Below are 14,649 nucleotides of genomic sequence, written 5' to 3'. Positions count from 1 at the left end.
CTAAGTTGTTCATAGCACTCAGGCATCTGCTCAGACTTCAGACTGCAGAACTTCTTAGCTCGTAACTAAAATAATAACACTAACAATTACAGCCTCATTGTTCTTTGGTAGAAACCCTTTGAAAACTTTGACAGCCAAAACTCTCTATCTCAACAAAAACACAATGTACAGGTCCCCTGCTCTTAACCCCAGGATGCTTTAAGAAGAATCTAGTCTTGTCCGATTGCAGTGTTATTGACGAGTGAAAGATTTTTCGTGCTTTGTAATGCTTTTAAAAGCAGCACAAACAGTATTTGTCCGTATAGTATCAACCCTTTCCAAATGATCATTGCCATTATATCTGTTTAGACTTCTAGAATTTGTCTAATAGAGAATACAAGATCATATCTATGTAAATCCAGAGTTCTGTTTGAAGTTGAAAATTGAAATAGAGAGGGCTTAAACCGTCTTTCAAAGCATGACCTGGGCTCATCCAGGCTTCAGTTATAAAATAGAGACATACTTTCTAAGGAGAAAATTTTAAACCCTGCAGCACTTTCTAACAGCGTGTTAGTGTATTGCATTAGTATCAACAGACAGAGAAAAGAGAAACAGATTACAGAGTTATAAAAGATCTCCTTTTCTAGTAGTTGGATTCTCTGTCCCAGCACAGTATCAAGTGGGCCTGATTTTCCTTTCTGTGTGATATCCTTAGTAACCACTGTCTTACTGATTCATATAAGGGTAGACTGAAGGACGGAATGGACTGTAGAGTTCACTTTTCTCACCATCCGAGGAGGAAAACATAGACATATTGTCTGCAATGGGCACCAGTTTCCTGCACGCTTAAGTTACACTCCAAGTGAGAAGTAGCTGATATAGTTTGGAAGATACTCACTCGTATCAATGACCTGGACATTTCCATTCCCTGTTTGTCCCACAGATTCTTTGGCTGCAAACTGTCTTTCCATTTCCTTCTCATTTCTCCCTTCTTACTTGATCTCTTTTTGCTTTTGTACCTCTTTACTTCTTCCTTTTAGTCTCTCTTCCACCACCTCCTCCTTTTTTTTTTTTTAAGAAAAAAGACCTTGCTGTCAGCTTCTTTCAGGCAAATTGAGTTTGTTTAGTGCAGTATAATCTCTGCCCTTCAGGGTCTTTCTGCAGTACCTCTAGCTCTTAGTTCCTTAGACCACTCCATGGAGTGATTCCAAGGCTTCAGAAGACAGCAGCTGTTCAAACATGGGAACTATAATGTACTCTAGGGTCAACCCCTTTATTTCTGATAGTTCTTCAGTACTCTTCTTTCCCGTCTTGTTCTGCAAGGCCGTGCATGCTGTAATACTTGCCTTTGATTTCAGCTGGGGCCTGTTTGGATACTGAAGAGCTATAATGGCAGTGACAAGCTGGAAAAAGTTCTTACCGTGGTCAGTTCAATTAAGGCTTATTTGTACACCTGCGCACTGACAACTATATGGACAAATATTGTTTGTGCTACTTTAAAAAGCATTACTAAGGAAAAAAAAGCTTTCACACATCAATAATACTGCAATTGGGCAGGACTAGATTCTTCTTAGAGCATCATGGGGTTAAGAGCAGAGGAAGTGTACATTGTGTTATTGTTGAGATAAAAAGAGCTCCCGCTGACAAGATTTTCAAAGGGTTTCTGTCAAAGAACAATGAGGCTGTAATTGTTAGTGTTATTATTTTAGTTATGAGCTAAGAAGTTCTGCAGTCTGAAATCTGAGCAGATGCCCAAGTGCTCCATTTGAAAAAGGTGCCATTTAACATTTGTAACATTAATGTGGTATTAAACAATGTAACATTATGCAAAAACTAAACATTTGAAAAATTATTTCCATGGAAAAATGTTGATTCTCTAATGTTTGTACGTGCAGCAAAATCCGATGGTGTTATAAATTGGAAAATAAATTTAACAATTGTATGAGGCAAGAGTAATTCTTCTAAGGCAAAATGCTAATAGAAGAAGGAAGGAAATAGCCATTTCATATAGGCTCTGGTCCTACAGATGTTCAAATGGCTTAAATATCACCTGATAATCTTTACTGGGTGAAAAAATGCAGAAATTCTTCTCGTAGCTTTTGGAGAATTTTTACAGAGACTTTGTCTTCACATTTCTTTCATTTAGCTTTCACAGATATCTTTCCCCTATACCCTTATATTTGGCCTTGGTAACTGGAAAGATATGTATCTATGTAAGTCTGCCTGGTTTGAAGGTATCTGTTTTGGCTCTCTTCCTAGCACATTCCTTAATTCAATCATGCACTTTTTACTCTTTCTTTTTTCATTCGGTTTGAGATCAAAATATGACAACAGAATTGTAGATGTCAGTGAGATCCAATCAGGAAATTCTCATTATTCTGAGTGTTCTTCCTACAGGCACATGAACTGACTTCCTACAGTGTTACCAACAATTAATAATTTGAATTGGGAAGGAAACAATTGCTGATGAGTTCTTCTTTCCTAGAAAGGCCAAACTGAATTCTGTCTGAGAAAAAAATTTAAATTACTTTGACCATATTAACTTGCTGTTTTCCACGTTATTAGGAAGATGAATATAGATTCCACTGATCATTATTTCCCTTCCCCATATACTCTCTTTTTGAATGTGAAAAGACAAACTCCAGCTCTAATTCTCAATAAAGATGTAATTGGCACGCTGGGATTTTTGAAAATCATAATTCATCTTTCTTCTTCAGGATGATTTTCCTTACAAGTTCTGTAACAGAAGGTCTTATTTCTTCAACCGAGACAGTAGAGTCCCAGGCCTTTACTACTTTCCCATTGGGGTCCACCAGGTATTTCCAGAAGTTCCAGGTTGGTTCTTCTCCTGTAGAATCTACAAGCAAAAAAAAAAAAAAGTGGAAACTTAAAAAAGAAAACTATGTTAGCCAATTCCTGACATTTGTTCATGTCAATTTGACGATTACCCTCTCAGAGGAAGAAGGAATGTAAAATTAAGAGGGAGTTCAGACTGAATAATAAGATTGACTTTCTGGCAGACAGGGAGCTTTAAGTAGACAGTAACCCCCTGCAGACCAATGGACACAGTGAAGCTGCAGACAGTCAGGAGAAAGCACTATAATAGGTGTTAAAAGTGTGTGCGTGCATGTGTGTGTGTGTCTGTGCTGTACAGATAAATCTGTAACAGTTGAACGTTGATAGGAAAATAGAATTTGGCATAACAATTTAGCTGTACCAGTACTGATTATTTGCTTCTTATCCAGAAGTTTTCATCCAAAAGCACTCAGTATCATGTGCTTCAGAAGAATGTTTCAAGAAATGCCACCTGACAAAATAACAATGTAAATTGTTCCAGGTTTCTTCCTAATCCTCATCTACTACAGTTTTTCCCTCCATGACCACGTACTCATTTTACATGAGTCACATTCTTATCCTTTACTGTTTTGCTACATGACTAATAAAATTTTGAGGATTTTCAATCAGACCAGGAGCCTAATCCCATTGATAGCATGAGTACAGGCGCTGTAGACAAATTAGCATCTTTTTCCATTGATTATATGTTGGGCAGAATCTCATAAGGAATCAGAAGATATTTCAGAGTATCATCGAGACACAGCCAGACCTCCACTGTTGACTATCTTGTCATTATGCTACATCAGTATACTGCCTCCAGCAGCCTCCCTTTGCATGTGGACCAACTGGGAAAAAGAAGTTTTGCAAGTTTCACATGACATGTCTGCAGTAACAACCCAGCTGTGCAAAATAGGAATGGATGGATGTGAAGAGGATTAAAGGGAAGTTTGGCTAGCAGAAAGATCCATTACAGACACCTGGAGGGAGGTGTGCTTGGGGTAGCCAAAAATAATATTACTAACACTCCTTTAAATTCAGTGGTATGTGGGAGAACATTGTGGTGTTGGAGAGAAAAAGAAGTGATATAGTCCTTGCAGAATGCAGCTCAGGTGACACCATGTCATATTGGGCTTTATTACATGTCATTGCTGGAAGACATTTCCTTCACACTGGATAAAGACTGACATTTTACTTTGGCAGTTCAATGGTATTTAGAGCCTTCATTCAGTGCATGAAAAGTAGTGCCTTGATAGAGAACATCTTGCTTTACAGTGTAATTTGTCAGCTGTATGCTAAGAACCAGCAACCCCTTCAGATCTCAGTAGTAGCTATAATGCAGATTAGAACTGGAGGAACTGTACAGTTTGGCTATTCCAGTGCTTGGCAAGGAATGAGGGAGTATTCACAGACAGCTCTTAGTGCCTGGTTTCACTTTTTGATTGTTGGAGTAAATTATACAGGTGCTTTGCTTCCACTTATCCTACAGCTCTTGAGATGAATCTTACAAATCCAACTTGCAGCAATCATGTCACAGGAGAAGCACACATGAGACTGCCAAGTGGAAAAGGAAGTTCAGGTGTTGCATGCATACAGGAGACTATTTCAAGACCTGTATTCCATATAGAGGTTTATTAGACTAGCTTTTACAGGGCATTTGTTATTGTCATGTCTTCATCCCTGGAGATCTTTTCAGAAGGTTAGACAAAGCTGTCAGGGGAGATACAGAGAGAAATCCTGCCATGTGCAGGAAGATGGACTACATGACTTCTGACCTCCTTGAACCTGACAATTCTGGGCTATGATCTGTGAACACAGTCATAGATATCTTTTTTCTGTCAGGTGGTATTTTGTGTCAGAAGAATTCTACACTGGGGAAACAACCCTCCAATGTTCCAGATTACTCACCAATCAAGTACTTGAAGGCAGGAATTGCACCGGCTCCGCTGACTGCAATTTTGCTGAACATGGGAAAGGAGGCACCATAAGTCTTTCGCGCAAAACTCTCGATTTCTTTATTAGTGTCTGGTTCTTGCTGCCCAAACTGATTGCACGGGAATGCCAGCACATTGAAATGATATGGGCCGAGGTCTCTCTGTAACTGTTGCAAGGCCTTGTAGTGGCTATCTGTATACCCACACTCACTCGCAACGTTGACAACTAGCGACACCTGAAGAACAAGAGAGATTAAAAAATGTGCTGCACATGTCACTCTTCCAACAGGCAGGCTGGGATGCAGATTATTTTCAAGAAATTAGAATGTCTAGAGAACTGTGACTGAACACTTGAAACTACGTCGAGTTCTGTCCACAAAAGGAAGATTTAGTATTTCTTTTATGTATTCCCGTTTGGCAACCATGAAGATAATCAATAAACTGCTAAGCAATCTTAATTCTCAGTTTACAGACAATCTGTGTTTCTCCATTCTGCCTTTTGGGTTGTTTCTAAGCATATTTAAGAAATGGCCATCCAGCTAAGGTATACAAGTTGCTTGAAAGAAAATTGCAAATTAATGTATTTTTTTCATTTATCGGTAGTTCATTTATGGCATGTTGGTTTGATTATTGTCACTGTGAGACAGCAGGGTTGAAGGGCCCGATGCCGCAAGACGAAAGCCTGAAGCTTAGACACACCGACTGACCTGATCAAATTACACAGCAAGTAGCTGCAAGGCAAGAAAAGAAAGTGAAAAATCGTGACTCCAGGTTTCATACTTTAATGTCTGTGACCACTGGCTTTGCTCAATTTAAACTGGATTCTAGTGTTACTATTGTTCCAAATTAATTTGTGTATGTTTTTATACAAAAGATAAAAGTATATAGGAAAGATGAATAGAATGCATCCAATAAATTATATGAAAAATAAATTACAATGGGCAAGGTATGGGATAGTAAGATGAAATCCTTAGAAGAGGTAGGAATGAGTAAAGAAAAAGCTAAGGGGCCGTTGGTGTTGATAAATTCTTACGTTAATCATTAACACTTACTTTGTGTATTTTGTACCTTCTACAGGTATATGTCTACATTTAAAGTGGTTTCAGAGCAGCAATGTTTTCCCTGGAAGACAGGTAATCTTATAAAGCAGAAACTGATGTAATCTTCTTTGTGGTGTAATGTGTCAACAGAATACAATCTAAGCAATCCCTGTACATTTGCATATGAAATACGATCTGGAGCCATCTAGCTAACTTCCAAAGCATCACATTCATTCAGACTACATGTACGATCTCTACCTGAAATTTTAAATTCCGTCTCCTAAAACATCCAAAGGTATGACATAAAATTAGTTTTGGTGGGTTTTTTTTTTCAAAGAAGAGGTAATTTGATGATGCATTCCTGTTGCAGACTGTCAGCATTTCAAATAGAACTTATATATGGGACGTAAAAAATAACTATTGGCAGTTTTGTTCTTTTTAAATAATCTGTATTTACCAAGCATAGTGACAACTGCATTTTAGTATGATCGAAGTAAAGATAAATTGTAAAACTACGAGTTGAAGTGACATGTAGTTCTTTCATATAAAATTCTACAGTTTTTTTAAATATAGTTTAAGACTCGGCGTTCTGCATGATGCATAAGTATTCATTTACCTTACTGTGTTCGTATCTATTGGTATTTATCTCAAATACAACGGTAATGTAAGAATTTATCGTTGGAGGTTTGGGGGAAATAAGATTGTGTAGGTGTTGTGTTCATATAACAACAGATATGAAGGATGACTTGCCAATGAAAACACTCAAGCTTTTATAACTTTTACTTGATTTTGAAGTTAGGAGGGCTTGAAAAGAATTCACTCAAAAAGAAACAATTTTAATTTACAGCTGTTTAAAACCAATGATTACTCAGCATGGTGGTGAAAGGCATGAGAGCTCACACTGCAAATGGTGCAAACTTCCAAACGTTCTCCCACAAAATAGAAAACTACATGCAGCATTTCTTAGAATGGCAGACGCATTCTGCTTCTCTTTTTTCCTTAGAAAAATGCTTTCCATTACTGAACTTCATAATTCCATAGTGCAAACCTCCTAAAAGTGTAACTAACACATATAATAAAAAACTTACAGAATTTATTAGTATTTCATAAGAAATGTTTTAAATGATTGTTTAAAAATCTTTGCCAAGTTCTTTTAAGTGTCTCATATCAGAAGTGATTAAATGTGATGATTTTTTTATGTCTGTATTTTATTTTTAATAAGTAACAGTCACTTTTTTTTCCTCATGAATAGGCTGTACTTTGATTTACGACTATTAATGATTTAAATTAAGTTCAATATGCCTCTTGACTGACTTTAGTCTCTGCGAGTGCAAGTCAAGTACACCACCTAGCGTGCAGTGCAAACAATTCATCCTGAACCTTACAAAAATTATTTAAGCTTAATTCTGTATTAGCTGTTTTCTGACCTCTCAATACTATGCTATCCTTTCCTTTTCTTTAGAAAACCCATGCATTCTAGTAGTGAACTCATTTATTTAACATTGCAAAAATACTTCTTGGTTTACTTCATGTTTACACCAGTGTACCTCCTTGAGGGAAAGATCCCTGGAGAAATTTATGAATCTGCTATCACCTTCAAGTAACCCTTTCCGGATCTGTTAGCAGAGACAGTAGATACCTAGGTTTTTAGACCTGGAGGTTCTTAACTGGCTCCATCTGACTGATGGAAGAACCAGCCACAAGTGTCAGATTACACCGACTCACGAAGCTGTTACCTTCATGGAAAAAACAGCCATACTTTGTAAGATAATTAAGTAGTTATACCCTGTATTTATACACATTGAGTAATGCTACACTCTGGGATTTGAGAGAGCTGTGGTGCAAAGTGCCTGGCATTACTTTCAATAGTAAAACAATACTTTACATTGTTATAGTGCCTGATGCTTTTACATTATTATAGTACCTTTGGTTCGAGATTTCCTAAGCACTGCACTAATAACACTGCTTAATCGCACCTCAGCACACTGTACCTAGCTGTGTGGTAGGCAGGCAGGCAGGCAGGTACTATTATATCTGGGTAGGTATAAACACAGCAAGGAACAGCTGATGCCTGGGAGTGCTGACTCCCAAAGAGACACTATTTTTGGTAAGAGTACTGCCTCTAACAGCACTTCTGATAGAGATTATAAAATAAAATATAAACTTTATTGAATTAGACAGGTAGATAGATTAGACAGAAAAGTAATCTTATTTGGATCCTGTTGATTCTTTTACAACCACACATCACTGCCCTTCATTTTTAATGTAGATGGGTCAACATCCAGTAGCCCGGAAAAAGCATAGGAAGGTGGCCTTCTTGCACAACACAGTAAAAGCTTTTTGATCTATTTCACTTCTGCTACTCTTTTTTTTTCAGTCATAATAGTCCTCCTTTTCTCTGCGTTCAGGTAGCTGTAATATCACACCTGATTTTGTAGCATGTATGCCAAATTTTTAGTATTCTGGCAATATAGTTTCTTACGCCCCCATAAAAAGGGAGTACTCCCTCACATTTTTTAAAAATTTTTGTTCAAGTGGAGGATAGGTTATGTCTGTGCACATTTATTTCAGAAAAAAAAATCTGTTTCTTAACTATTTTCATTTTTGCTATTTCAGAATTGTTATGACATTTCTTATTTACTATATAATGGAGGGTATTTGTGATTTGTATCAAGATGCATTTAAGTGGAAAATGAAATAATATCAATCAGTCTTACTTTTTTCTTACTAAGATAAATTATCTCAATGATTTGAATACACAATAATTTACATTAACGAGTTATTGAAGAAAGATTCTACAAGTCATAAATTGCACTGATTGTTTCTACTTAGCATGGCTCTTGTGTTTTTAAAATTAGCAGACCTTTTTTTTTATACTCTCTGGAAGCTTTTGGATTTTTTCAATTCTCAGTTAGTTTCTTGACTACAAAGGGAGTAGTTATTAAACTAAATTAGTTGAGTGATTGAATTGAGGAACATGTTTTCTCTATGTCTGCCAGAAAGCTTAAGGCTGTTAAAAGCTGGTTTAGCAATTAGCGGACTATTGTTCCAGGGGCTAACTAGTGACTCACTTTCTTTAAAACACCAGCAGCATATACGTAGTACTTACATATTATTTGCTTTCTTTTAATAGCTTTAAAATACTATAATAAACCTACATCTGAACATTACTTGTCTAACTGCAGATTTCAGCAGGTTTATTTTAAGAAATGAAAGGGAGTTTTAATTAACCTTTGTCTACCTTGATAATGAGTTCTGACAACATAACGACAGAATGGGATGTGTTTTATTGCTATCATTTTCTTTAAAATTGTGCATATGCATTATCAAACAGCAGCTAGCCTGAACATTAATAGGCTATCTGAAGGCAAATATTTTTGTTCCATCCAGAAGCTGGTCATCACTTTTTTGGAATAAACTATTCGGTATGGCCTAGCAGAGATCAAAGAGTACCATTCACCAATGGTGTTACCTTTTCCAAGGCGTGGCTCTGGAGCTCTCCCTTATGAAACCAGTCACGCCTCGAGGATGGCCTCGTATCAGAGCACCACCGGAGTACAGACATACACCCCTAACCTGGCATGCTTATGAGATACGAGGGCAGGCTCTGCAGCTTGTTCCAGAGGAAATGAACACCCGCAGCTCTCTGCAGGGTGACTGTAAGGAATTCCTCCAAGTTCTCCCTTTACTTCTTTTCATGTGGATTCTGGCCCTGAGGTAGAGAAGCTACAAGTGGTATTTGCTTATTCAGACAGATTTACAGATGACCTGCAGATGAAACATGGCCCAGTAACAGGATTTATTGACAGAGCCTTTGGAAGGAACTCCTAAAAAAGCAAATATTGCTTAATATTAAATAGGTTCCATGTTTTTTTCCAACATAGATACTTGACTGTACATATTTGGACCAGTTCTACTCTATCTGAATCATGAATAAAGCCAGGGCAGGGGAGGACTTTGACCAGGTAAGATTCAGACGTCCCATTTGGTCCAAATCTACCGGTATCCCTTTCTATATGGGAGCCCTATATGGGAGCTCAGGAAAATATGCATCTCCTCCTGTGGGCCTTCTCTGCCTTCCTGCCAATGTTTTAGTGACCTGCCGCTGTGCACTAGTGAGCTCAGACACCTCAGTGAAGTACCTGAGGATGGGGAAAAGGAAGGTGGAAGCACAAAACTGGAGAGTAAGGGTGAAAAAGAGCAGTGGTGCCTGCCTTGTCGGGCAGCAGCTAAGCTGTTGGGCTGCCCAGCTGTATCACAGATGTGTCACTTGAGTGCTAAGGGCAGCAGTTGTGGGCTTTATGTTGATTTCAGCTTCTTTATTTGTGAATGTGGCTATAAGAGCTTGTAGTGTTATGCACCCCATGTGCTCACTTCCCTTTTCACTCTTCCACAGGTATGGACTATCTTTCCTAGATGGTCAAAACACTGAAAAAAATAAATAAAAATCTGGTTACATTCAAGGAAATTGTTCTTCAAATGGGAAGGAAAGCTCTGCCTAGAACTCCCTGATATAATATGTAAAAGAAATCTAAAAGACATCATAAAAGTATGTATGTGTCTACGTGCTCTTCTTTCTGCTTATTGCTCTGTCACCCTAAAGAGTGACAAGGGGACTAGCATGATGTTGCTACAATTTCACTATACACTGATATTAAAATAATTACTTTATCATGTCTCTCACTTTTTTACTAGTTATGGTGAAATCCATTAACTTCATTAGCCACTGATTAAATTTTTTTTTTTTTTTAATGCAGAACATTAAAATGAAATGAGAGTTAGGGAATAATAAAAAAAAAGTGTCACGCAGTTAAAAGGCAGAAATAAGTTCCAAAAGTAAGTTACACAAAGGTACACACTTCCTGAGCTTCAAATTTAATAGCCCCAACGCAGCGCAGTTCATCCTGCTGAAGGAAAAGCAGGCAGGCAGCGTTCCCTGCCTGCCACGTCTACAGGCAGCAGCCTGCACAGGGAAAAGACGCGGACACACACAGAGGGGTTAGTGAGACGGCGAACGTTTTATTTAAGGAGTACAAAGACCCGGGGAGTTGGAAGCATGCAGGCAACACTCCCGATCAGTTAAAGGAGTCGTAAACCCAAATCTGTCTGCAAGCGTGCACCGAGTTCATGCACAACCTCTCCACCCCTCTTGGGTTTCGCAGACATGCAAAGGACCGGCCGGTCGGTGGGTCCGGACGAGCGCTGCCCAGCTCCGTGCAGACTTACCGAGCCCCTGTACTTCTCCAGAGAGACTAGTTTGCCCCTGATGTTTACAACTTTGAAAGTGTAAAAATCAGGCTCTTTCTGCTGCGTAGCGGAAAAGGCTAAGAGCAGGAGTGCCGCGATTGCAAGGAGCATGGCTAGAGCGATGAGGAGAACTTTGGGGAAGGAAGAGGAAGGCTGGTGCTCCACACTGCCCTCAGGATCCAGCATGCTGCACAGTCGTGCTGCACAGGCACTTGCCACACTAGGAAAGCGCTGCCGCAAAGAAAGGACTGCTGCAAACGGGGCTTTTGCAACAGTCTGGCTCCGGCAAGGGCTTAGAAGCTGTGTCCATAGCAGAGCTCAGGAGGATGTGTTTGTGGAGGATTCAAATACTGTAAAATGGTGGTAGTGGTGTGTTAAGTAAGGCCATTTATGGGTACAAGATGAGTGAAAGTGCTAGTTGGCTCAAGAACAGTAATACTGCATGTGTGAAACACCAGTCAAGAGATCTGCGTTAACTATGTCCTAGGAAAATAAGGCATAGAATTATTGTGATTTGTGATGGATTTGCAAGTGCCTTTTTTTAGTGTACTAACTATAGCATCTAGTAACTACAGTGTTATGTCAAAGGATATCAGTGGCATGGTTGCTAGTGGTTACTGATGCAAGTGCTCTGAACGAGAGTCAGCAGAAACAGAATTACAAACATGCTGTGCACAGTATCATGTGAAATGGAGCACCGTTAGGCAGGCCTTCAGGAAATTCGCCTCTACATGCATCTGGTTGGCCAGAAGTGAGTGGCCAGACCACCGTCTTCACAGTGTGATTGAGAAACCACATTACCAAAAGACTTTTAAGCAAGAAAGAGGCATTAAGCATCAGGAACTGAATTAAGAATCAGGTACCAAAGCTTTCAGATACACAGAGCTAAACCACTGCAGCTTCAGTGCACTGATGCCATTCTTGCGTTGTCTGCAAGAAAAAATAGCCATTTGTACCATTTGCTACTATGCCTGCTGGAAGAAAAGGATTTGTGTATATAAAGTGACAACAATAGAAAGCATTCGATGGTCATTGATTTCTTCTTGGACCAAGAAACCGATCCTCCATGCCTATGGTTCTGATACTTCTTGGCAAAGAAAAGCACAAAGTAGTGATTTACAGAAAACAATTAAGTAGCACATCCAAGGTGTATTGGAAATCTATCTTTTGAAGAGCAAATTACATTTTGTAATCTCACTTTATGATTTTTTTTTTTTTTAAACTGAGATTTAGTAGATCTTTGACATCTTGATTAAATTTGGTTAGGTAATTCAAGCATTAGTGGCATTACCATAAGTGAAGAAGCCATGCATAACTATTTGAAAAATTTAATTAGAGTTTTTAAACATTTCAGATTTTTCATGGTTTTATGTGTTTCAGCTTAAGTAGACAGCCAGCATCAAGAAATAATGTGATATGATACAAAAATATATGGAAGGAAGATCTTTTATCATGCTGTCTATGGGGATGATGCACTGTGCTAACAATCTGAAGTTCTCATCTTCACAGATAAGTGCTATCTTTCTGTGTACTTTCCTGGCTGTAGTGTTGACTAAGAATCTTTCCTTTAAATGACAGTCAAGTATGATTTCCTCATTTTATAAATAAATTATCTAAGAAGTTTTAGAGTTTCTTCAGACTCAGCTGGAGACAGAGAATAGGGCTTTAATATAGTATGTACATTTAAACAAATTAAAAACCCCTAGTAAATCCTAAAAATAATTTTTGAAAAATCATTCCAACAATGAAAATATTTCAACATAAACATTTTTCTCCCAGAAAACTAAAAAGAAATCTACAAATCTACAGTACACTTTTACATTTTTTGAGACCTAATGCTATAGTAGTTTGGGTGTGGGAGTAAACATGAGGCATCATACTGCAACATGAGACAAGCAGGGTTTTGCTCTGGAGAGGGACTTTATAAAATCTGCTTCCTACAGCTTTATGATTATTGACTCTGATTTCTAGATAAAATTTAGTGTCTTTCAGAATTATATTTTCTCCTACAAACTGAGCCCAGAATCTGAAAGTTTTTGATCACTGGCATTGAATTGGGAATCTTTAAATAATGGCCAGCTGGCAGAAGAATTCAGCTTCCTCTTTTATTGCCATGTTTCTATATTGCTCCCTGCAATGAAACATTCTTTAACATCAGCAAAGAAGGAAGAATTGTTCCTGAATACACACAGAGAGAGACTATGTCAAAGACTGTTGGCTTTGTAATGATTCAAGTTTTCAGAGCCAAACTGCACTAACATTTCATATTAAAGTCTCTCCAACTGTTTGAACTAAATCTGATATATTTTCAAATTTCAGCTTGTGGGAAAAATGCCAGTCAGGTTTGCAAACTGGTGTGTGTTTGCTCGCTGGCATGTCTAAATGTTGATCTAGGAGGACTGCATCCAGTCGCAAGTATAATTTAGTTACTTTTGCAATTTACTCTTTGGCCTACTAAAGCTAATAAAAATCTTTGTCAAACAGGACTGGACTGAAACCACCGCTGACCTCAGCTGTCCCCAAACAGCATTGTGGCACTGCAATTTCTGACACTGCTGACCGGGACTGGATCGGCCCACGTTCCTAAAGGTGAAAGCTCTGCACTACATCCCTTTAGCAATGCCCTGAGCTATCCAATCCTCATTTCATGAAATGTGAACTTCAAGTGAACCACGAAAAAGCAGATTAGCTCCAAGGATTGCACTGGCTTCACAGTACATTCAAAAGTATGTCTTGCCAGTATTTATAGAATCCAGTATTACGGATTTTGCGACTTCTGTTTACCTACATAGACTCTCTGAGGTAGCATTTCCAGCACTACTTTGACATTATTTTTAATACTTTCTTTTGAACCCCCTTCAGTAGTTCAACATTAATCTTTTATGCACCTTGTTTTTCGGGAAAGGCCTCCTTAGTCTGGGTTAGGAAGTGCCTTCCACAAGCACTTGCCAATTTCTTTAGGTCACCCTCCGATGCTGCCCAGAGCCAGGCGGGCTGGCTCTTCTCCTCCTCCGAGACCTGCAAAACCGCCAGCAGACACGCTGGCCAAGATGCTGTCCCTGGCTGCAGCCGGGGCCGGCCTCACAGCCAAGGTCAGGGAGCCAGGAGCCATTTCTCCCCGCAGCGGCCCTGTCTACCACAGGCTGCTTTGTGTGGAGCGCACCCGCCCTCCGCCCCCGAACGGCAGCGGCGGGAGGGAGGGGAAGCCCTGAAGAAGGGGGGCGCAAGGCTCGGGCTGCGGCATGGGGTAGAGCATCCAGGTGGGCCCGAACCCTGCTCCACCCCGCCTGCGGCCTAGTGTGCGTGGGGAGACGCCTGGGGTGAAAAACGGGGGAAAAATGCGAGAATTTGGGGTGGCGGGGGGGCGATATGTGGAATTAAGGAAAAAACGGAGCTGCTTATTCCCGCATCCCCTTCCTGCTGCGGCATGCAGCAAGGAAGCCTCGAGCGGCAGCGGCGGTAGGAAGCGGGCACCCCCTCGGCGGAGGGGCAGTTGTGAGGCGCAGGTGGGGCTCCCCCGGCGGCCGGGGCCGACCCGGGCAGGGCCAGCCATTGCCGCCCGCCCTCGCCCCACAATGCATCGCGCGGCGCGGCTGACATGGCGGCCGGGCCCGATT

At 39.8% G+C, this 14,649-nt stretch overlaps 1 protein-coding gene across 1 annotated transcript; it reads right to left on the bottom strand.

The window, feature by feature from the left end:
- Positions 1–2,672: 2,672 nt before the first annotated feature.
- Positions 2,673–11,254, bottom strand: GPX7 (glutathione peroxidase 7). Its single transcript, XM_009992111.2, has 3 exons — positions 11,012–11,254; positions 4,720–4,981; positions 2,673–2,836 (listed from the first exon to the last, which is right to left on the bottom strand). Exons 1-3 carry the CDS (start codon positions 11,216–11,218, stop codon positions 2,673–2,675), a joined length of 633 nt encoding a protein of 210 aa, XP_009990413.1. The 5' UTR covers positions 11,219–11,254.
- Positions 11,255–14,649: the final 3,395 nt, after the last annotated feature.

The sequence above is a fragment of the Tauraco erythrolophus genome, chromosome 10 (genome assembly GCF_009769465.1).
Source record: "Tauraco erythrolophus isolate bTauEry1 chromosome 10, bTauEry1.pri, whole genome shotgun sequence".
Taxonomy (NCBI): domain Eukaryota; kingdom Metazoa; phylum Chordata; class Aves; order Musophagiformes; family Musophagidae; genus Tauraco; species Tauraco erythrolophus.
Note: the sequence above shows the minus strand (reverse complement) of the source record. Positions and strands in the feature narration are given on the sequence as shown.

Excerpts from the sequence above, each read along its gene's own strand:
- GPX7 (XM_009992111.2), bottom strand. The coding sequence starts at position 11,218 with ATGCTGGATCCTGAGGGCAGTGTGGAGCACCAGCCTTCCTCTTCCTTC. Across the intron at positions 4,982-11,011 it reads TGGAGAAGTACAGGGGCTCG|GTGTCGCTAGTTGTCAACGT; the intron begins GTAAGTCTGCAC and ends CTTGTTCTTCAG. Across the intron at positions 2,837-4,719 it reads TGCCTTCAAGTACTTGATTG|ATTCTACAGGAGAAGAACCA; the intron begins GTGAGTAATCTG and ends TTTTGCTTGTAG.